The 25604-nt window shown below is 42.3% G+C and overlaps 1 protein-coding gene across 2 annotated transcripts in view; it reads right to left on the reverse strand.

Moving 5' to 3' along the window:
* Positions 1-3037: 3037 nt before the first annotated feature.
* Positions 3038-25604, reverse strand: part of TMEM181 (transmembrane protein 181) — a 139791-nt gene continuing 117224 nt past the window's right edge. For both annotated transcript variants that reach the window (XM_075339644.1, XM_075339646.1), the window contains exons 10-17: positions 16850-16941; positions 16623-16680; positions 11946-12048; positions 10836-10887; positions 9706-9788; positions 9409-9498; positions 8847-8913; positions 3038-5795 (exon numbers count right to left, since the gene is read on the reverse strand). In XM_075339644.1, the coding sequence (XP_075195759.1) occupies positions 5717-5795; positions 8847-8913; positions 9409-9498; positions 9706-9788; positions 10836-10887; positions 11946-12048; positions 16623-16680; positions 16850-16941 (624 nt within the window). In that variant the 3' untranslated portion in view covers positions 3038-5716. The remainder of the gene's footprint in view (positions 5796-8846; positions 8914-9408; positions 9499-9705; positions 9789-10835; positions 10888-11945; positions 12049-16622; positions 16681-16849; positions 16942-25604) is intronic.

Raw genomic sequence — 25604 nt, forward strand, 5'->3', positions numbered from 1 at the left:
GCCGCTTTGGGAGCGGTTCCTCCGGCGGTCTTTTTAGGACGTGACTTAGACCGCCATGAATCAGAGTTCCTCTGGCCCTTCTGTGGCCTGTTGGACGAGGAGAATTGAGACCTGGCTGAGGGCCGAAAGGACCGAAACCTCGATTGTATCTTCCGTTGTTGAGGTCTGTTTGGTTTGGACTGGGGTAAGGACGAGTCCTTTCCCTTGGATTGTTTAATAATTTCATCCAACTGCTCGCCAAACAGACGGTCGCCAGAAAATGGCAAACCGGTTAAGAACTTCTTGGAAGCAGAGTCTGCCTTCCATTCGCGTAGCCACATGGCCCTGCGGACTGCCACTGAATTGGCGGATGCTACCGCTGTACGGCTCGCAGAGTCCAGGACGGCATTCATGGCGTAGGACGCAAAAGCCGACGCCTGAGAGGTTAAAGACACAACCTGCGGAGTAGAGGCACGTGTGACTGCATTAATCTCAGTCTGACAAGCTGATATAGCTTGGAGTGCCCATACGGCTGCGAATGCCGGAGCAAAAGACGCGCCTATAGCTTCATAGATGGATTTCATCAGGAGCTCTATCTGCCTGTCAGTGGCATCCTTGAGCGATGAACCATCTGCCACTGCAACTATGGATCTAGCCGCCAGTCTAGAGACTGGAGAATCCACCTTGGGACACTGAGCCCAACCCTTAACTACGTCAGGGGGGAAGGGGTAACGTGTGTCATTAAGGCGCTTAGTAAAGCGCTTGTCCGGAAAAGCTCGGTGTTTCTGGACTGTATCTCTGAAGTTGGAGTGATCAAGAAACGCACTCCGTGTACGTTTGGGAAACCTAAATTGGAATTTCTCCTGCTGAGAAGCTGACTCCTCAATCGGAGGAGTTGGAGGAGAAAGTTCTAACACCTGATTGATGGACGCGATAAGGTCGTTTACTATGGCGTCCCCTTCAGGTGTATCAAGGTTGAGAGCGGCGTCAGGATCAGAGCCCTGATCTGCCACCTCCGCTTCATCCTCCAGAGAGTCCTCATGCTGAGACCCTGAGCAGTGTGATGAAGTCGAGGGAAGCTCCCAGCGAGCCCGCTTAGCCGGTCTGGGACTGCGGTCCGTGTCGGAGTCCTCACCTTGGGACCTAGGAGTCCCCCCAGGAGCACTTTGCTGCGCCGACCGAGGGGGGTCTGGGGGCAATGATTCAACAGTGCCCGGGGCCTGTGTTACCGGTCTGGACTGCAAAGCTTCTAGTATCTTAGCAGACCATCTATCCATAGACTGAGCCATGGATTGAGAAAGTGACTCAGAAAGTTTGTCAGCCAACACTGCAAACTCTGTCCCTGCCACCTGGACAGTGGCAGCCGGTGGTTCTACCTGGGCCGAGGGTCCCACCAGTGGCTGAGGCTCCGGCTGAGTGAGTGTCACAGGGGCCGAGCATTGCACACAATGAGGGTAGGTGGAACCTGCAGGTAGCATAGCCGCACAAGAGGTACAGGTTGCAAAATAAGCCTGTGCCTTGGCACCCTTGCTTTTTGCGGACGACATGCTGTTGTCTCCTCTTAGAGCAATCAGTGAGGGTATATAGCCAAAAGCAAATAGTGCGGCCGAACAGAGTAAATGTATACAATATAAGCATATAAATATACACTTCGGCACCCAGGGGGGCCAGCACCTAGTAACAGGTGCGGCTTACCGACCGCCCTCAGCGGTTGTGTGACCACCAGATTCCCTGCCTGGGCCTCCCAGAGCTGTGGAGCTCGGCTGATGTCTCCTCTCTGAAGTTCTCCAGCGGCAGAAGTGCTGATAGCAATGGCTGCCAGCGTTCTGAGAGGAGGAGGGAGCCGTGGGCGTGCCTCAGAAAGTGCGGGAATCTGGTGCCCCGCAGTGCTCAGTGAGGGGGGAGGAGGATACCTCAGTATGCTCCAGCCCTCACCGCTGACATCCAGTCTAGCGTCCCGCCCTTACCCCTGACTGGCAGGCCCGAGGGCGGGAGTTTGCGGTACTAGGCCGCAAAAGCCGGGGACTAAATTTATTAGCGCGGTCGGCGCGGTAGTCCCGGCGACACAAAACACCCGGCAGGTGCTGCAGCGTCCGTTACACAGGCGCTCTATGCGCCGTCCCCAAGGGGACACAGAGTACCTCAGAGGAGCAGGGCCTGTCCCTGACGATACCCGGTCTCCTGTCCGTCAGATTCCCCCAGGGGCTGCGGAGGGAGCACGGTCCCAGTGCCTGGTGACCGGTTAGGATCCCACTTCACCCAGAGCCCCTAAGGGATGGGGAAGGATAACAGCATGTGGCTCCAGCCTTTGTACCCGCAATGGGTACCTCAACCTTTACAGCACCGCCGACCAGAGTGGGGTGAGAAGGGAGCATGCCGGGGGCCCTGTTAGGGGCCCTCTTTTCTTCCATCCGATAAAGTCAGCAGCTGCTGCTGACTAAAATGTGGAGCTTGCGTGCATGTGTGCCTCCTTCAACACAAAGCATAAAAACTGAGGAGCCCGTGATGCACGGGAGGGTGTATAGGCAGAGGGGAGGGGTTACACTTTTAAGTGTAATACTTTGTGTGGCCTCCGGAGGCAGAAGCTATACACCCAATTGTCTGGGTCTCCCAATGGAGCGACAAAGAAAATGAGTCTCCAATGACACCCAGCCACAGGGTGGAGGTAACAGATTAGCTCCCACGAGAGGCACAGGGGCAATGGATTCCCGGACTAATGTCCATGCCAAATTGCAGAGCTTAAATACCACCGTCGGTGACTGTCAGCAGCATTTAAAGGGATAACAGCAGCTGCCAGCTAAATAATATAGCCAGCATCTACCCTGTGTGGAGTTGGCTCTATTTTGAGCCTGCTCCAATGTCCCTGACACGCTACATGAAGCAAAGAGACATCATGGACTGTGAAGGGTGTAAAATCACAAATAGTGAAAAAAATAGATTAAAAACACAGTACCAAAGTATTGGTCTACGGTAGTTTTCATTTGTGAACAGAAAATTGTAAGAACAACCCAAGGAAAACCAAGCCACAATATGCGGTGCTAAACAACTGGAACTAGTGTTAAGAATAATCAATTTTCATAATTAAAAAGAACAGGACACCTTTATATAATTACAAAACCTTTTTGTTATTTGTACCCTTCAGAAGATCGCAGGGGTGTCTTGCCACCAAAGTACATAGAGTATTCCCAAAAACAGAATTCTAAAGCAACATTTGTGTGATCAGGCAATGACAATGTGTATGGCTTTAGCCTTTGTCATTAGCCCAATATGAAATATACAATGATATGTAATGACATTTTATTTACAAGTAAAAATAACCATCCACGATAATGTAAACATAAGAGAACAGAATTTGTTTGCATCTCTGTAGAACGAAATCTAAAACCGCAACTGAATTTAGATCTCTCTTCGGGGACAGTTCAGGAACTTGAACATTGCCGATATCTGTACAAGTCAAAGCCTGGCACGTAGGGGTCCAACGCTGGAACATTCCTGATAGTTATAGTGGTTACTGCAATTACATGTATTATTGCTTCACCCCAACGCATTGGTTAAAGGGAATCTGTCGCCAGGTTTTACCAACCTGAGAGCAGAATGATGTAGAGGTGGAGATCCTGATTCTAGGGACATAGCTCTTGTTGGGCTGCTTTTGTTAAAACCACTGTTTTATTGCTGCAAATCTTCCAGTTCACTGAATGAGGAGTTCTGTATTATCCTGCCCACACCACTGATTGACAGCTTTCTCTGTATTCTGTGCATAGGCAGAAAGCTGCCAATAAGTGGTGGGGGCAGGGTTAAACAGAGCACAGGAACATGATGGACTACATGGGAGTAGTTAACTAGTCCTCTAGGGATAATCTGCAGATTAAAACATCAATTTTCTCCACATCTGAGAAAACTGGTCTCATTAGTCTGATCAGGCTTTGAAAAAAAATAATTCTCCACCCTCTCCATTCTGTCAGTCTGTGAAGATTGGACTGCACTTGGATGATATTCTAATGCGGTCTGATTTTTTTCTCCAAGCCCATAGACCTGCATTGCTGATCTTGATCTGTCCCCTTGTATCAAAATCGGGTGCATCTCCAATTTTTTCCGTGGACCACTCAGTCCAAGGAAAAAAAAAAAAACAGACATGTACACAGCCATGTAGAGTATCATAGGTACAAGTGCTATCTGTTAAAACTACAGACAGCACACGTATGAGAAAATTGGTTGTGTGCACAAGCTCTAAGGCCATGTGCGCACTAAAAAGTGACTTTCTCAAGGAAAATCCGGACCCTCTTAAAGAATCCCGCACCTACGGTAAAAAACCGCATCAAAATCCGCATGCGGTTTTGCTGTGGTCATGTGCAGATTTGCCGCGGTTTTTCCGCAGGTTAGTCCCTGCGGATTTTTACCATTATCTACAGCAAAAACCACAAGTACCTGCAGAAAAGAAGTGACATGCACATTAATTCCACAGCGGAAAATCCACGGGTAAATACGCAGGTATAAAAAAACGCAGTGTGCACACAGCATTTTTTTGTACCCATAGGTTTTGCTGGGGAATGACAGCAGAAATGTTACACACATTTTCTGTAGGAAATCCGTGGCAAATCCGCAGCGTGCCTAAAAGTGACTTTATCAAACCTTTAACAAGCAGCTCAGTAAGTGACATCGCTGGAATCAGGATCTCTGCCCCTACGTTATACTGGCTGCTCTCAGATTAGGTGGAAAAAACCTGGTGACAGATTCCCTTTAATTACCAATTCTCAGATATTGTATTATTAGAATTACTTCTATTACAGGACCAATACAATATCCTACAGAACTTGATGCAAGCAGACTCCAGCCAGCTATGACAGACTGTAGCCAATCTCATTCACTTCGATTGTTCATAGAAGGTGGAGTCGTAGGAGGATTTCCTATCAGAGTAGTGCATTACCCATCAATGTCTACAGGACGTATTTCCTTCATATGTTCTTGACAAAACAAACGCCATACAGATGAGCCACCAATCAGAAAATATCAGAAGTGATAAATGAACCATAACATACAACCACATTTATAAATGGAAATCTATCACCATGGAGACCCCCCAACTGCCACCAAAGGGAATGATGGATGCGTAGGTAAAAAGATGTGGATTCTGTATGTGTCATGTCACCCCGTGCAGTAAGCCTGCGCCCTGACGCAGAGTCCTCCTCTTTATATCATCCACCTTACGAATCAGGGTGTGGGTCACATAGACATGTGAAGATCACCATGGGTTATAATGGGTACGTATGGTATCCAACATATATGGATATCACACCGACGTGTGGCGCAGGCCTACAGAAAGGGAACACGAAGAGCGAAAAAACAAATACATATTTACTACCATCATCTTTTCACCTATAGAGCTATTACAGTGGATCAGGAGGGTTTTCATTGGGAAATTCCCTTTAAGAATGTTAATGAAAATTAAAAAAAAAAACAAAACTTGGGGAGTAAAAATAACAAATCAAGGCCAGTGATGTACTTTTTTTTTACAAGTAGTAATTGTTAGATGTAGGTGTGTGGCTCCAGGTAAGGACAGGGCGGTCCATCGCAGATATTTCCTGTATCCCATCCTACAGTTTCATTTTTTTAACAATTAAAAAAAAAAAATCCTCTGTGAAAACAGCAGCATTCCATGGTAACAGAGGTGAAAGCGGAATCGTCCCTTGCAAGGAATGTTTGCTCGAGTTGTTGAAGGCACTCATCATCCAACGGGTTCTCAGTCACTATCCGACTGCTCTTTGTATTTGGCTCTAATGGCTTGTCCATTTTGTAGAGGCATCTCTTCATAGTCACTCCTGCAGGCAACAATGGAGAAAAACAAGATGGTATAGTCTTTAGTCAGAATGATAGTTACCTACAGATATATGCCAACAATGTGGTTTTTTTTTGTTTTGGTTATTTTTTTTTTAAAACCACTGGTTATATCAAAAAACATAGTTGGTGCAAATCAATTTGGACAGGAAGCCAGATATGATTAGATGCTCTGAAAACCTCCTCTTACCTAAAAGGCACCCCCTGACTTGTCTTAAGGTGCAACCTCAAAGTTGTGGTATCACATGTGACCTCGCATCAGGCTGGCTAATCCAAAGAAGAGTGGCGGAAGCCGTCAGCTAAGAAGCAGTACTCAAGGCTCCTGTCCTGCAACCACAGCTTATCAATGTGACTGATGTACCGGTACTGCGAATTGATTCGCAACTATACCAGATATGTAAGGTTATATAGACTATTGCCTGAGGTCCATCTCGTTTGGATATTTATGGAATGCTAGCTACTTTCTGTAGTGTCAGAAAATCATCTTCTAAACATTTGCAAAGCACATAAGGCTACGTACACCGATAGGATTTAATGTTGTGATTGAGCATAGGTTTAAACCTCAGCAGATGTCCATAACAGGACGACCACTGAGTTAAAGGGAATCTGTCAGTAGGTTTTTGCTACCTCCTCTGAGAGCTGTACGATCTAAGCAAAGAAATCCTGAATCCAACAATGTATCACTTAGATTAATGGGTTCTGACATAATCAAAATTTTTAGATCCAGCAAGCAGCAGAGCTGAGAGAACTGTCCCGCCCACACTAGGCTTTCAAAGATTGTACATTGACAGTGAGATGTCAATCAGAGGAGAGGGAGTGTCGGACTGCCCTGCGTGTGACATTATAGTCTGAGCAATGAGAAGTCCTGCTGCTTAAATAAACATAGCAAATAACAGTTCAGACCTTGACAAGAAAGGCAACCGTGAATTCTCTGTTAACCCTTGCAGAATACTGTGTTCAGCTTACATAGCAAAAACCTGCTGACAGATTCCCTTTAGTAATCAAAGAGCCAATCCCAGCTCTAATAGAACAAGAACTGCCCTTGCTGTTCTACTACATATCACACATACCTAGAATCACAACAACTGTATACAATAGTATGTTGAGTGTGCTTGGTCCAGTATTGTATCCACCTTTCCAATAATAAATTACTGGGTAAAGTGTGAATTCTTGGATTTAGGAATACTACCTACAGTGAAAGATATAATTATTTGATCCCTTGCGGATTTTGTAAGTTTGCCCACCGACAAAGACATGAACAGGCTATAAGTTTATATTTTAACAGTGCGAAATAGCATATTCAAAATGAAATCCAGAACATCACATTGTATAAATTATATACATTTATTTGCATTTTGCAGAGAGAAATAAGTATTTGATCCCCTACCAACCATTAAGAGTTCTGGCTCCTACAGATCACTTAGACCCTCCTAATCAACTCCTTTACTGCATTAAAGACAGCTGTCTTAAATTGACTCCTGTCCACAGACTCAATCAGTCAGGCTTTATCCTCTACAACATGGGCAAGACCAAAGAGCTTTCTAAGGATGTCAGGGACAAGATCATAGACCTGCATAAGGCTGGAATGGGCAACAAAACCATAAGCAAGACGCTGGGTGAGGATACAACTGATGTTGCAATAGTAAGTAAATAGAAGAAATACAAAACGAGTGTCAATTGACATTGATCAGGTGCACCATGCAAAATCTCACGTTGTGGGGTATCCAAAATCATGAGGAAGGTGAGAGATCATCCTAAGGCTACACGGGGCGAACTTGTTAATGATCTCAAGACAGCTGGGACCACTGTCACCAAGAAAACCATTGGTAACACATTACGCCGTAATGGCTTAAAATCCTGATATGCACGCAAAGTCCCACTGCTCAAGAAGGCACATGTGCAGGCCCATCTGAAGTTTGAAAATGAACACCTGGATGACTGTGAGAGTGATTGGGAGAAGGTGGTGTGGTCAGAGGAGTCAAAAATTAAGCTCTTTGGCCTTAACTCAACTCGCCGTGTTTGGAGGAAGAGAAATGCTGCCTATGACACAAAGAGCACCGTTCCCACTGTCAAGCATGGAGGTGGAAACATTATGTTTTGGGGGTGTTTCTCTGCCAAGGACACAGGACTACATCACCACTTCAATAGGACAATGGATGGAGCCATGTACCATAATCCTGAGTGACAACCTCATTCCCTCCGTCAGGACATTAAAAATGGGTCGTGGCTGGGTCTTCCAGCACAACAATGACCCAAAACATACAGCCAAGGCAACAAAGGAGTGGCTCAAAAAGAAGCACATTAAGGTCATGGAATGGCCTAACCAGTCTCCAGACCTTAGTCTCAAAGAAAGCTTATGGAGGGAGCTGAAGCTCAGAGTTGCCAAGCGACATCCTCAAAATCTTAATGATTTAGAGATGATCTGCAAAGAGGAGTGGACCAAAATTCCTCCTGACATGTCCGTAAACCTCATCAACAACTACAAAACAAGTCTGACAACAAGGGTTTTGCCACCAAGTATTAAGTCTTGTTTGCCAGAGGGATCAAATAATTATTTCTCTCTGCAAAATGCAAATAAAATTTATACAATGTGATTTTCTGGATTTTATTTTGGATATTCTATCTCTTATTGTTAAAATTAACCTACCCTTACAATTATAGACTTTAAGTCTTTATCAGTGGGCAAACTTACAAAATCAGGAAAGGATCAAATAATTATTTCCTTCACTGTATAAGGAATGGAGGCATAAGTTCTTGGAGTGTTTTCTGTGAGGAAGCTTTTGCTTTCATTATACTGGTAATGGGGGCTCTGGGTGTCCCTAATTGGGAGGGAGTGTGCTGCATACGGATCACAACCATTTTTCAGAGCTTAATGTGGCTCTCAAGGTAAAAGTGGTTGAGGAACAATGATTTAGACAATCCAGTAAATTGTTAAAAATGAATGAATGAACAAACGAACATACCAAATAATAATAAGTACCTGTAATGTCCCACATATAACAAGAAGAAAGAAGAGAATTAGGCTGTAAACGTACCCATATATGACATCATCATCTGAATCATTAAGCATCGAGAAGGCAGGATTATCCTTCAACTGAGACTCTGCAAAAAAAAAAAGAAATAAATGGTGGTGTGCCCATCAGGTTTCCCATCCTATAGGAGCACAAGTAGCTGATGGGCTGGAGAATTAATACGTTCAAGACATTCCACGCAATATAGTAAATGACCGGCTACTTTTATATGTCCGGTAAAGGTTCAGCTTTGCTCTAATGTCAGAGCACCTGCAAACTAGGGGAAGGTTGAAGGGTTTGTACACGATTATCCCTCTTCAGATTAAAGCAGGCCCAGCCATTAGCTGATGGCAGTGGGCAATCGGTCATTATTACCAGGCGTTCCCAAATGGCACCTGCTTGACATATGCACCAACATGCTGGCCATTCACATAAACTGCTGGCCATGGGGGTAAAAGACCCACTTTATGTGACAATCATAAGGAAATTACTAAAGGACAAGTTATCCCTCTGAATATGCTGATATTAAACACCTCAGATCAACACTTTCAGCTATGTCTGCCATTCTGTACTGGCCAATACTTACCATAAAGAGCATTTTTCGATGGAGAATACACAAACGCTAATGTGTAAAGATAGAAGTTCAAAAGGCCGTAAAATGATAAAAACTCGGCTGGTGTTATTGATTAAGGAAAGATGGAAGAAAGATAAACATTGATGCATGAAGCTTCATTAGCTCGTTGGCCGCTATGGACAGCCACATCCATTCACACAATACAGGCCAGCATTATATGCAGCAGTAGTGGTATGTGGGGCGACATGTCAATCAGGGCACACATTTACAACATGCAGGACACGGGAGATAATCCACAATGAAGGATATAATTCTGGTAATGCGTAGTCAGCTCAGCAACAAAATTATCTTGTAATACTTGGGACCCAAATCTTAAATATAGGATGACAATGCTGAAAGACAAGAAAAGTCGTTAGTGACCTGCATAAAGGCACAACTTTTGCTGTTCTCCGTTTTTCAGATTAACCCTGTCAAGAATTGAGCCAGTTTGCTAGAATCTGGCTAAAGTATGCTTGTCCGCTCCCCTATGCCCTCCCAACCAGCAGCATTCATACCTGTATGCCAAAATTCCCAGCCTAACCAGTCCAGAATAACCCTATTCACTGATATGAATGTCTAAAAAAACAACTTATAATCCTCGCTTTCCCTATACTAATTATGACGTTGACTAGTTGCTGCGGCGTTGTTTCCCCAGACTAGTCGGCCCTCTTTCCATGTTAACACACTCCTGTGGGTGTGATGACATGATGTCCATGAGCTGGCGTCACCGCCAGCTCCTGAAGATTTTGCAGTGTCGGTGCACCTTAGAAGCTGGGTGTACACGTCCTGGCTTCAGAGAGGCGCACTGTGCATGCCCGGAAGAACAGCTTCCTGGCTTCAGATCATGGGCAGTGAATTGTGTCATACACCTGTGAATGCTGCTGGTTGGAGGGCACATGGGGCCTGACAGGTCCCCTATATCATCTCACAATGATCTTAGAGCACTATAGAGAGTAATGTGTAATACAAAAAGACGACATAGAGAGGCTGTCCACTACTGGACAACACCGCCTTAATCAATTCGGTACCCCCAGAGAAAATAAAAACAATGGACGCTCACTTGTGTTTTTATTCTATATGGGGCACTGAATTGATTGAGTTGGGATTGCCAAGTAGTGGACAGCCCCTTTAAAAATGTGGTGAGATTAGAAAATAGGGCAGAAACAGTGTCCACAAGTTCAATGGCAATAAAGTGAATGATCAAAGTAATGAGGTTTTTTGTGAAAATCTCTACAGGAAACAAATCTCGGCGGACATGTGAGCAAGAAGGCTCCCGGGGGGAATGATAACGCCTTCAAAAGCCTAAAAAGATGATCTATGTTAGGGGGTCCACCAGGAAAATATTGCATTACTTCCAGGACACATTGTCATTATGGTTTAATATCCCATTATTGACATACCTGATAACAAGCACTAAAAACGTCAAAGCTGTAAGGAACTTTAACCGTAGATCTGAAAGGAATATCACAGCTATTACCATCTCCATACAATAGTAACTCATATTACACAGTATATAATTCATATGAGTGGCAATACTGATATATGGAAGGCCAAAAACAGGGATGAATCATGGCCATTGCTAGAATCACAATACCTGGCCCAATAAGGGGGTCTCCTGACCCGAAATACCTCCCTAATATACATGTATGGGCCAGTTATGTCTGGTCAGGACACCCACCAGAGGGGACGGATACTGAGCTCCAAGCGCGGCCTTTGTTTCATGTAAATTTGGCTGAATACACACAAAATAAATCTGCAGGTGAAAAAATCTTTATCTTCATCAGACATGGTGAACCCGTTCTCAGTTTATAGATAGAACTCTACATAAACAGCTAAAGAATCCTGTAAATAGTCTTCATTTCTCCCGTATTATTCCATGATGCATAATTCAATGTTTCCACATTGAGGATTGGCAAAGGAAACAATCTGCAAGATAATCAGCAATTTATACCAGGATTTTACACATTTCATAAAGGAGTCCACAGCAGAAAAGATATTAGATTAGAAACAAATTGCAGGATGCCCTGAAGTGTGCAGATTTCTCAGCATGAAGTAATGGGGGGGTTCTACTTATTGAAGATTTATAGAACAAAATATGCACTGAAGATGTACAAATAAAAGGGGGCAGATCTGCACTCACGATTGTGCTGGGTGCTCGGATTAGTAGATGACACGCTCGCCAGCACGTACTAACCATCACCGTATGGTGGAGATCTCACAGTTTACATTCTTTGCATGTCAAGGTAAAGCAAGCAACACAGTGAAAGCATGCAGAATTCGGATTCCAGCTCTGGCCTACACTAGAGAGTATAGCACAGGATCAGGACAAAGCTGAATATTAGATTTACACACAGAACCATTCATACAGATGAGAGAGGTTGTATCCTGATTGGAAATTATCCTCTATCCATAAAATAGGGGGCAACTTCCCAATCACTGGGGGTCTAACCCCAATCCATAAGCATTGTTATCCACATTGTGCATTAAACTTAGATGCCTCTATTACTCACCAACATATGGCATATTCCGTAATTCAGAGCATGCCCGTATAACAAGAAACAAGAGATACAGGATGTACAAAGCAGCCACTATCAGAAAGAAAATCTTCATGCCCTGGTACAACAAATGAATGGCATATTAATAAGTAGCATTATTATTATATATGTTATACACATAAGCACACACCTTCTACAGGGATTACATTTAGCTTCCAATATCATATTTTGGGAAATTAGAATCTTCCTTTGAGAAATTCCTAGTTTGTTTTCTAATTGGTGTCAGATCGGTGGAGGTCCTGGTCCTGAGACCTCCACCGAGTTCTGTAAAGACCTGTTATTCGTGCTGTTGGAGAAGTAGGAGCATACAGCACAGTGTACTAGCCTAAAATGTGCCTGTGACCGGGTTATCCCAATATAAACAAAATCCACCACTTTAATGCCTCTGTTACAGTACACTAGCAACCTGTATATAAGCTCCTAACCACCTCTGCATATCACAAAAAATACCTTATAATCCCCTCATACAGCACGGCCCGCACTAATGGACGTTGTTCTTGCTCAGTGGCTCTAATCTCGCTCCTGCGCAGGTGTACTATATTCTTCACGCACAGGGAGAGGACAAATAAAGGGGGCCAATGATCGGAAGTAAAGCCAGTGCATGCGCACTACAGTACTTAACTCTGCTCTCACTAGGGAGAGCGCAGGACACCTCCGCAGACACAAGATTCACATGAAGCAGACCAAGAGGACCATGACTGCCAGGAAGGAAAAACCACTGAGCGAGATTAATGAAGCCCCCTATACTGGACAGCGCTATATGAGGAGATATAAGGATGTAAAGGATATAAGGATATAAAAGCTACGGTTTTGGAAATGCAGAGTGGGTTATGGTCTTATATACAGGTTGCTAGAATATGGTAATAGAGGTGGTAAAGGTCTTCATTTCAATTGGGAAGACCTGGAGACAGGTTCTCTTTAGAAAGTTTATGAGCCTAGTGCACGCATGAAGGAGCAGGACACTGAGCAATAGGTGGTGGTCTCAGGACCGGTCTTCACCAATCTGAAATTCATGCCCTGTCACATACTAGGAAACAAAAAATCTGTAGGTACTACAGGGCTGTGGAGTCGGTAAACCAAACCTTCGACTCCCGACTTCTCAATTTCTCTTGCACCGACTCGGACTCCGACTCTTACATATATTGCTTATAGTTAGGTGAAAAACTTAATGTAATACATGAACATGTGTATGTGAACATCAGACATTTAATAATTTTTATGATACAATAATCAAGATATTTGGAAAGAACATAAAATATATTTACTGAAATACAACTTTAGAACACAAACTGTAATAAATTGTAAATATGTAATACACTATGTAATATACAGTAGATTACATATATATCGTGTGTGTGTGTGTGTGTGTATATATATATATATATATATATATATATATATATATATGAGATATATATATATATATATATGAGATATATATATATATATATGAGATATATATATATATATATGAGATATATATATATATATATGAGATATATATATATATATATGAGATATATATATATATATATGAGATATATATATATATATATATGAGATATATATATATATATGAGATATATATATATATATATATGAGATATATATATATATATATATGAGATATATATATATATATGAGATATATATATATATATATATATATATATATATGAGATATATATATATATATATATATATATATATATGAGATATATATATATATATATATATATATATATATGAGATATATATATATATATATATGAGATATATATATATATATATATGAGATATATATATATATATATATATATATATATATATATATATATGAGATATATATATATATATATATATATATATATATATATATATATATATATATATATATATATATATATATATATATATATATATATATATATATATATATATATATATATATACACACCGTATTTTTCGGACTATAAGACGCACCTGACCATAAGACGCACCCTGGTTTTAGAGGAGGAAAATAGGAAAATAAAATTTTAACCAAAAAATATGGTCATGACACACTGTTATGGGGCGAGGATCTGCTGCTGACACTGTTATGGGGGTAATGTCCCCAAATTCTCTACTAAGGTACCCCATTCTGATAAGGATCCTCCTGCCTTGTATATGATCCTGCTCATATACCCCCCCATCCTGCTAATAATATACCCCCCATCCATCCTGCTAATAATATACCTTCCATCCATTCTGCTCATGATATACCCCCATCCATCCTGCTCATGATATGCCACCATCCATCCTGCTCATGATATGCCCCCATCCATCCTGCTCATGAAATGCCCCCATCCATCCTGCTCATGAAATGCCCCCATCCATCCTGCTCATGAAATGCCCCCATCCATCCTGCTCATGAAATGCCCCCATCCATCCTGCTCATGAAATGCCCCCATCCATCCTGCTCATGATATGCCCCCATCCATCCTGCTCATGATATGCCCCCATCCATCCTGCTCATGATATGCCCCCATCCATCCTGCTCATGAAATGCCCCCATCCATCCTGCTCATGAAATGCCCCCATCCATCCTGCTCATGAAATACCCCCATCCATCCTGCTCATGATATGCCCCCATCCATCCTGCTCATGAAATACCCCCATCCTGGTAAATGGCGTGTATCCTGTGGCACAGGAAAAAAAAAAATAAACGTTTATACTTACCCTTCCTCACTCCCTGAAGCACCGATCTCTGTCTCAGCTGCAGCGCCGCTGTGTGGAGCCGTCACCGTTGTCTGCAGCATCGCGTCTTCCGGTCTGTGCCGGCGGTAAGCTGATCGATTCTGGTGGATACTAGCGGCGCGCACAGCGATGACGTTATCGCGGTGCGCGCCGCTAGTGTCCAGATCAGCTGACCGCCGGCACAGACAGGAAGACGCGATGCTGCAGGGGGCGGCTCCACACACGGTGACGGGTGAGTACACTGATTCACTGCACCCCGCGCTGATAATGATGCACGGGGGGCAGTGAATACAGCCGCACATGATCACTCCAGGCTGTAGTTGCCAGGGGTGATCACGGCCGGCTGCTAATTATGCACACCCCCCCTTCCCGCCCATCACCCCGCCCACCTGTCAGCGCCGGTTTCGCTGAGAGATGATGGGCGTGCATATGTAATGAGCGGGCCCACGTGGTCACGGCAGGCTGCTGCAGGCTGCTACAGCCTGCTGGTGCCGCCGATGACCCGCCCCACCGCGGCACCCTCATTCCCCGCACCCGCAACCTTATAGTCAGACCATAAGACGCACCCCCCACTTTCCCCCAACATTTGGGGGGAAAAAAGTGCGTCTTACGGTCCGAAAAATACGGTATATATATATATATATATATATATATATATATATATATATATATATATATATATATTACATTTTACAATTTATTAGTTTTTTGTGTTCTAAAGTTGTATTCCAATAAATATATTTTATGTTCTATCTAAATATCTTGATTATTGTATCATAAAAATAATTAAATGTCTAATGTTCACATTGTACTAGAATACATTTTTCACTTAAATATAAGCAATATACTAAATGTTATTTAGTAAAATATTCAGCACATTCTGCATTGCACTACTGTCCCCAATTTATTATATATTTTAGGAGTCGGTGCATTTTATACCGACTCCACCAAAATGAGCTCCGACTCCACAGCTCTGAGGTACTAGAAGATTTATGAAAAACCTGTTTTTTTCTAAAAATAGTGCCATTCTGGTGTGGACAGCTCTGGGCCATTCACAGGCTCTCGTCTTTTCTTCCTCTTAAATGGATATTTCCATCTCAGTACACAGGTGAGATGAGAATTACAGCAGCCATATGCCGACCACAGGAGGTGAGGTCCTGGAAACTTCCAAGCGCTGTGCCGTATCCATACTTCCCATAGAAGTTAGGTGCATATTCTACCTCACTGGTGTATGTCATTTCTGTAACTCCTATATATTTCTATGGGAGTCATGGAAAGAGTAGCACTGTGGTCTTTTTTGCCTTATGTGTCTAGTACATGAAAGACAAAATTGATATCTGAAAATGATAACACCGATCATGAGCAAGGCAAGAGGATGTCTAACGCCCTTGTGTGGTACCCGAGAGCCTGCTCTGATCTATTCTGTAACATCACTGGGAAAATCAGAGCGGAAAAGGCAGGATAACCCAGCAGCCGCCATTCTACCTGAGCTGCTGTGAACAGAATTTAGAAATATACCTTCACAGGAATCATAGCCAAGCAAAAGACTGGAAAGGTTCATGGACTTTTTTGGGAGATATTTTAAAGAATGTGATGTGTACAGAGATCATTGTACAGGGAGAGGGAGGACGCCAGCTGTGACCAACACAATGACAATGGGGGATAATTTGGTTTCTACATATATATGTGTGTTATCTGTCATTGTAGCCCTGCCTGCGATGATAAATGAGATAACTGGAAACAGATCTTGACAGAACTATGTGTTAATATTAATGTCAGCCTAGTATGGGGCTTAAAGGTCAGATTTCTGTTTTTTTTAATAAAAAAAATGAAAAATACATGTAAAATACCACCAATAAGTCATTTTCCCTATTCCCCATAATGCAGTCAACTCACCTGGAAATTGCCAGTATCTACTCTGTATTGGTAAGTTGGATCATGCAACTCGTTAACACTGTACAAAAGAAGCAAACACAAAGTAGTTATGTGAAAATTCTAAAGCCTGAAATAAGAAATCTGTAAGATGCAACGTACAATACTTTAATTAATCTTTAAGTCAATTCCTACATAAAGTGCAAAACAGTGTTCGATAAAACCTTACCCACAGCCATGCCAATACTTACGTCTGCCATATTCCTAGCGTCACAGAAGCAAGCCAAAGCAGTCCGACTATGAGAAACTTGGGAAGATAAAACGTCATGCACTTCCTCTCACCCTAAATGGAAGAGATAAAACCAGTTATGACCCACATTACATCCTTCATATCAGTGGCACTGCATTGTTATAACATTGACTATTTTTCACCAAAGGTATGGATTCAATATGTATGCCTATCCTTTAACTTGCAAAATCGTGCTGGCTGTTCTCTTTAAGTCTAAAAAGCATCAATAAGTATGACTACATCAACAAATGGAAAACGTGCCGAACTCTGTGATACCAAAACTAGATAGAACCAGAATGCTACCTCAATTTAAATTTTATAAAACCAGTATTTATTGAAATTAATTAAAATTCAAAAATTCCACCTGTGACAACATATAGCACCCAAAAAACATAATCCCAGGACCATGGGACAGCTCCAAAATATCCGCCCAAAGGAACAAAACAATTATTCCATAATAAATCTCAGTAATAATCCTGCCAAGGTATAAGATCTAAATGACCCTCACTCTCTCTTTCCTCTACCTGCCAATGGAGATGCAACATAAAGTCACAATACACCCTAAAGGTGATGAGGTGCCCCCATTCCTCGGCGGCTTTCCCTTCTAGGATATCCCTAGTCTCCCTCGTGTTTAAATAAAGTCTAGAGGTTATGGCCTCAATAGTCAGGAAAGATAGGAAAAATAGACTTATCTGAGAGATACTTGAGTCAAAAATAGTCCCTCAGCAGTCCTTTTTTCATAGTGTAGAGGCGTCCGGGCTTTCCATGGTCCTCAACCCAATAACATAGATTCACACAGTCTCAACGCGTTTCTCCCCATACAATTGGTTAGGGTTCATCAGGAGACAATGAAAAGTAACTGGCCCAATCGCCTAATAGCTGTTAAGGGGGCTACTCATTCAGCAGCACACACCTCTCCATGTGGATATATGTAATGGTCCATTACATATATCCACATGGAGAGGTGTGTGCTGCTGAATGAGTTTCATTGTCTCCTGATGAACCCTAACCAATTGTATGGGGAGAAACGCGTTGAGACTGTGTGAATCTATGTTATTGGGGTGAGGACCATGGAAAGCCCGGACGCCTCTACACTATGAAAAAAGGACTGCTGAGGGACTATTTTTGACTCAAGTATCTCTCAGATAAGTCTATTTTTCCTATCTTTCCTGACTATTGAGGCCATAACCTCTAGACTTTATTTAAACACGAGGGAGACTAGGGATATCCTAGAAGGGAAAGCCGCCGAGGAATGGGGGCACCTCATCACCTTTAGGGTGTATTGTGACTATGTTGCATCTCCATTGGCAGGTAGAGGAAAGAGAGAGTGAGGGTCATTTAGATCTTATACCTTGGCAGGATTATTACTGAGATTTATTATGGAATAATTGTTTTGTTCCTTTGGGCGGATATTTTGGAGCTGTCCCATGGTCCTGGGATTATGTTTTTTGGGTGCTATATGTTGTCACAGGTGGAATTTTTGAATTTTAATGAATTTCAATAAATACTGGTTTTATAAAATTTAAATTGAGGTAGCATTCTGGTTCTATATTGATTTACTACCTACGTAATAGGTTTCTAAGTGTTAAAATACCAAAACTAGATCAGACTTATTCACTAAATCCCTTAAAAACCCAGAGAAAGAGGAAAAAGACAAGATAGGTCTGACGCAGTGGATATATGAGTGACACAGGCTGCGGGAGAATATCAAATCTAAAGCCAAAAAGTTCCTCCTTCGTCGCGATGGTTACCCGATACACATCCTGTACCGGCGAACTGCAAGATCCATGAGGCCGGCGATGGAACGGAAGGTAAGATGAGCATAATATGTGTGTGCGTGCGTGCGTGCGTGTGTGTTTGCACGTGTGTGGAATGGCACAACAGGAGACCAGGATGGGACATTTAACAAGTTGTGGAACGAATTGTCTGCATTGCAATGATTTCCTATGGGAAATCTTGCTTTGCTGAACGAGTAACTTGGTTTACAAGCACAATCCCAGAACGGATTGTTCTCGTTAACCAAGGTTCCACAGTACCTGAAAATAACTAATAGAACAAGTTGTTTCTACGGATTCAAGACTGTATTTTTTTTTTTTTAACACGAATACAGCAGTCACAAAATTATTCAACCCCTTCATGACAAGTGGTGTTAGTTCTTAGTAAAGCCCCATTGGCTGTTATGACCTGCTACAAACATGATGCATTATTATGATACACAACCAAACACCAGATTCTGGCAGCGTTCCTTAGGAATCTTGACCCAATCTTTTTCTGTTCTCCAGTTAACTAATACCCTTGGATTGTTAAAGAGTGTGAGCCAAAATTTTACGTTAAAAGATCACTGCATTCTAAAAACAAGGAAAAGGATACAAGAATATACAATGATAGCCAAGATACTGAAGGTTCCTAGAGAGCCAGTTGGAAGCATAGTTAACATGTTTAACTTTGATTCCTGAGGAGGCAGGTGACTAAAAACACTAAAGTTACTGCAAAAGATCTGAAGCAAAATATGGTGGCAGCAGGCACTGAGGTTTCAGTTTACACAATAAGTGTAATACTAATCGATGGATGTCTTTATGCCAAAATTTCAAGGTGTACACCACTGCTGACCCAAAAACACAGGAAAATGCTACTCCAATACGCACAAAACCATATAAGTAAGCCACAAAAGTTGTAGAATTCTGCTCTGTAGATTGATGAAATAAAACTGAGACTTTTCAGGCCTATGGATTAACAGAATGCTTGGAAGAAGAAAAATGAAGCATATGCTGAAAATTGCAACCTGCCTACAGTAAAGTATGGTGGTGGCTTTGTGACCTTCTCTAGTACAGTAAACCTGCATCATGTGGAAATCAAAGTGGTTTCAATTACATATCAGGAAATATTGAGAGAAAACATCACGAATTCTATGAGGAAGCTGGAGCTTGGGCAACATAAAACCTTCCAACTGGACAAGGATCCCAAGCATAAATCATAGTTCACCAAGACTTGGTTAGAAAACATGTCCTAGAAGATTTTGGAATGGCCATCACAGGTGCCAGACTTGAATAATATAAATTCTTTACAGGGACTTGGAGAAAGCGGATGCAGCATATTACCTAAGTATATTTAGTGATTGGGAGACCACTGTCATGAGGAATGGACTAAGATATCTCAGGAACAATACCAAAAGCTGGTTTCTAGCTATAAATCACATTTGCAGCATGATCATAAAAGCCAAACCAAGCTCTACTAAGTACAGCTAACACTTGTCATGAAGAGGTAGAAAAATCACAATGTGTCACTTTGTGTTGAATTTGGAGAAACCAGTTTAGCTGTGCTGAGATATTTAAATTGTTTGATTAATTTATTGCAAATAGCCGATTATGTGGTGAAGCTTCATCCTCACCTATAATTACTTTGCATTTGATAACATATCTACAGGAGACTGGGACTGCAATGGGAAGCAAAATGGCACCACAATATGCAAATCTTTTCATGGCCACGCTTGAGTGACTTTTTATCCTCTTGTCCCATCAGGCCTCTGGCCTACTACCGACACATCGACGATATTTAATCATCTGGATAGTCTGAGCAGCACCTGAAGACCTTCCATGAACACTTTATTCAGTTTCATCCCACCATCAACCTAACACTCAACTACTCCTGCACTGAAATCAACTTTTTGGACGCCATCATTAAACTACGGAACAATGAAATAGAGACATCCCTGTACAAGAAGCCAATTGACCGTCCAACATACCTGAAATGGGACAGTTTTCATCCAAAACACATAAAAAAACTCTATTGTATACAGTCAGGCCATCAGGTACAATTGGATATGTTCCAACAGTACAGATAGAGACAATCACCTTGAGGGCCTCAGAAAGACCTTTCTGAATAAAGGCTACCACCCAAAAACAATTGAAAACCAGAATACAAGAGCCACCAGAATATCAAGAAACCATCTCCTACATTATAAAACTAAAGAAGAAAACAACCGGGTACCTCTTGTAATCACCTACAATACACATCTGGAGGTGTTGAGGGGAGCTGCACGGAAACTACAACCATTACTGCAAAAAGATGCCCGGTTAAAATCTATTTTTTCAGACCCCCCCACTTCTGTGTTTTAGGCAGCCCCCGAATCGAAGGAGCATAATTGTCAGAAGCTCCCTTCCTCGCCAACAACAACAGGAATATTTCCCTGCAATCAGAAAAAATGTAAGCCTTGTACATTTATACTGACAACGGACAAGAAAGATTCACAGATCACATCAGGACTACAAGATCCCAGGTACCTTCAGCTGCACCACAACCAATGTGGTGTACTTAATTATATGTACCAAATGTCCAACTGGGGGTCTGTATGTAGGGGAGACCGGACAACAGCTCAGGACAAGGATGAATTCTCATCGCCACACAATTAGAGAAAAAAGGATGGATCTACCTGTGGCCAAACATTTCTGTAACCCAGACGACAGCATCATGGACATGAAATTGCTGGCACTTAAAGGAAACTTCAAGTCCCAAAGAGACAGGAGAGTCTGGGAGTACAAACTTATGATGACCTTTGACACATGCAGAGCAGGAATGAATGCGTCACATTGATTTATGTCTTTTTACATCAATCAAGAAATGTGCTCCTCAGAGCATCTGGGGGCATCACAGCTCGGACCAGACCCCAATCAGAGGACAATAAAACTTTCACACTGCTTATCTATGAACTGCTGCAATATTTATGGCCACAACAGTTTGTTCCCTTGCCATACTGATCATTCTGCTTCACATAACTTGTCTTATTTACTGCTCCATTCTATGTCCTGTTGTGTATAAATACCGTATTTTTCGGACTATAAGACGCATTTCCCCCCCAAGAAAAGTGGGGGGTGCGTCTTATAGTCTGAATGTAGAGCATGGCTGCGGGGAATGAGGGTGCTGCGGTGGAGCGGGTCATCGGCGGTGTGAGAAAGCTGTAGCAGCGCCTGCCGTGACCACGTGGGCCTGCTCATTTCATATGCATGCATCCGCCCGCCCATCATCTCTCAGAGCTGAAGCCGGGGCTGACAGGTGGGCAGAATAATGGGTGGGGGATGTGTGCAAAATTAACAGTCAGCCCGCGTGATCACCCCTGGCAACTACAGCCTGGAGTGATCATGTGTGGCTATATTCACTGCCCCCCACGCATCATCATCAGCGAGGGGGGCAGTGAATAAGTACGGTATACTCACCGGTCACTGTTCCCTGAAGCATCGTGATGTCCTCCAGTCTGTCGGCCCGCTGAGCTGTGTGGAGCTGTGCACACAGCGATGACGTCATCACTGTGCGCACGGCTCCACACACATCAACAGACAGGAGGACATTGTGATGCTGCAGGGAACGGCGACCAGCTCCACACAGGTCAGCGGCGCTGCTGCTGGCACTGACAGGAAAATGAGCGATGCTGCTGGAGTGAGGAGAGTATAAACTTTTATTTTTTTCTGTGCCACAGGATGCAGGCCATATATCAGGATGGCGGTATATAGCAGGATGGGGATATATACAGTGCTGGCCAAAAGTATTGGCACTCCTGTAATTCTGCCAGATAGTACTCAGTTTCTTCTTGAAAATGACTGCAATCACAAATTCTTTGGTATTAGCATCTTCATTTAATTTGTCTTCAATGGAAAAAAAAATAAAAATTGTCATTAAGCCAAATTGGATATAATTCCACACCAAACATAAAAAAGGGGGTGGACAAAAGTATTGGCACTGTTTGAAAAATCATGTGATGCTTCTCTAATTTGTGTAATTTAACAGCCCCTGTAACTTACCTGTGGCACCTAACAGGTATTGACAATAACTAAATCACACTTGCAGCCAGTTGACATGGATTAAAGTTGACTCAACCTCTGTCCTGTGTCCTTGTGTGTACCACATTGAGCATGGAGAAAAGAAAGAAGACCAAAGAACTGTCTGAGGACTTGAGAACCCAAATTGTGAGGAAGCATGAGCAATCTCAAGGCTACAAGTCCATCTCCAAAGACCTGCAAGTTCTTGTGTCTACGGTGCGCAGTGTCATCAAGAAGTTTAAAGCCCATGGTACTGTGGCTAACCTCCCTAGATGAGGAAGGAAAAGAAAAATTGACGAGAGATTTCAACGCAAGATTGTGCGGATGGTGGACAAAGAACCTCGACTAACATCCAAACAAGTTCAAGCTGCCCTGCAGTCCAAGGGTACAACAGTGTCAACCCGTACTAACCGTCGGCGTCTGAATGAAAAGGGACTGTATGGTAGGATACCCAGGAAGACCCTACTTCTTACCTCGAGACATAAAAAAGCCAGGCTGGAGTTTGCCAAAACTTACCTGAGAAAGCCTAAAATGTTTTGCAAGAATGTTCTCTGGTCAGATGAGACAAAAGTAGAGCTTTTTGGGAAAAGCCATCAACATAGAGTTTACAGGAAAAAAAAGAGGCATTCAAAGAAAAGAACACTGTCCCGACAGCCAAACATGGCGGAAGTTCCCTGATGTTTTGGGGTTGCTTTGCTGCCTCTGGCACTGGACTGCTTGACCGTGTGCATGGCTTTATGAAGTCTTTTGCAGCATAATGTAGGGCCCAGTGTGAGAAAGCTCGGTCTTCCTCAGAGGTCATGGGTCTTCCAGCAGAACAATGACCCAAAACACACTTCAAAATGCACTAGAAAATGGTTTGATAGAAAGCACTGGAGACTACTAAAGTGGCTAGCAATGAGTCCAGACCTGAATTCCATAGAACACCTGAGGAGAGATCTCAAAATGGCAGTTTGGAGAAGGCACCCTTCAAATCTCAGGGACCTGGAGCAGTTTGCCAAAGAAGAATGGTCTAAAATTCCAGTAGAGCATTGTAAGAAACTCATTGATGGTTACCGGAAGCGGTTGTTCGCAGTTATTTTGGCTAAAGGTTGTGCAACCAAATATTAGGCTAAGGGTGCCAATACTTCTGTCTGGCCCATTTTTGGAGTTTTGTGTGAAATGATCAATGATTTGATTTTTGTTTCATTCTCTTTTGTGTTTTTTCATTGCAAGCAAAATAAATGAAGATAATAATAACAAAGAATTTGTGATTGCAATCATTTTCAAGAAGAAACTGAGTATTATCTGACAGAATTGCAGGGGTGCCAATACTTTTGGCCAGCACTGTAGCAGGATGGGGGTATATAGCAGGATGGGGGTATTTAGCAGCATTGGGGCACATATCAGGATGGGGGTATAGAGCAGAATAGGGGTATTTATCAGGATGGGGGGTATTTAGCAGGATGAGGGACATATATTACCAGGATGGGGTACCTTAGTAGAGAATTTGGGGACATTTCCCCCATAACAGTGTCAGCAGCAGATCCTCGCCCCTTAACTGTCATGACCACATTTTGTGCTTAAAATTTTATTTTCCTGCTCTAAAACCAGGGTGCGTCTTATGGTCTGGTGCGTCTAATAGTCTGAAAAATATAGTATGTGACTCTTCAGATTTTGTGTTATACGGAGGCTGATGAGGAGACCTGAGTAGTCTTGAAAGCTTCTTATTATTATTACCTTCTTTTCAGTTAGCCATTAAAAGGTATCAACCTCTGAAGACTCAGTTCTTTTAAACATTTTTTTTTATCTCTACTGGATAACATGGTACAAAGATATATTATACCTGTTGCAAACAGCAAAAAGTTTGTACATTTTACTAACAAACTTAATTTGTAATTGGGGTTAAATAATTTTGATGGCAACTGTGTATATATTATATGATATATGATAAAGTCACTATATACATATAGAGAGCCTATACATATTCAGACTCCATGAACATTTTTTTCACATTACACTTGCAAACTTAAATGTATTTTATTCATATTTTATGTAATATACCAACACTAACTAGCAAGTATTTGTGAAGTGTAAAGGAAAGGAAACATGGGTTTTCAAAATATTTTAAAAACACAAATCTGAAAACCGAGACCTGCATTTCTGTTCAGCCCCCGAGTCAGTACTTTGTAGGACCGCCTTTCTCAGAGATGGAAAATAGAGTATACAGATATTACAGCACAGGATCGCAAATTAGGGAGATGTTTTAACTTATAAAAATAATCAGCTGCGATCCCGTGCTGTAATGTCTGCGACATGTGGCGTACAGCTCCATGTGAATGTCCCCACATACCCTAACCCAATCCCTGCTGGAGGAAGATTGGGGGCTCATGCTGCTGCTGATCATGAACTGTATGAGGAGCAGTCACACGCCCCTGTATTGCCCCAGGTCCACTGACTGTCAGAGCTGGGCAAAAACGGAGAGAGAACGCCAAAAGTAGCAAAATTTTAGCGCTGCTTTGAGTTGTACAAAAATTATGCAACTTTTCAAAGCTTTTTAACCAGAATACCGGTGTACAAGCTGGGATCAGGTTCATAGTGCTATCTTCCTCATAGACCTCAATATGTATATATATATATATATATATATATATATATATATATACATACACATACATATATATATATATATATATATATATATATATATATATACACACACACATATACACACACACACACACACACACACACACACACACAGTGCACATACATACACACACACACGTACATACACCTATATACAGACACACTAATTATATGTACACAAATTGTCTTTCCTATTATATTACACACACACAGACACACACGGCTCTGGCAAACATTAAGAGACCACTGCAAAATTGTCATTCTTTTCTGATTTTTCTC

Source organism: Anomaloglossus baeobatrachus, chromosome 3, assembly GCF_048569485.1.
Source record: "Anomaloglossus baeobatrachus isolate aAnoBae1 chromosome 3, aAnoBae1.hap1, whole genome shotgun sequence".
Taxonomy (NCBI): Eukaryota; Metazoa; Chordata; class Amphibia; order Anura; family Aromobatidae; genus Anomaloglossus; species Anomaloglossus baeobatrachus.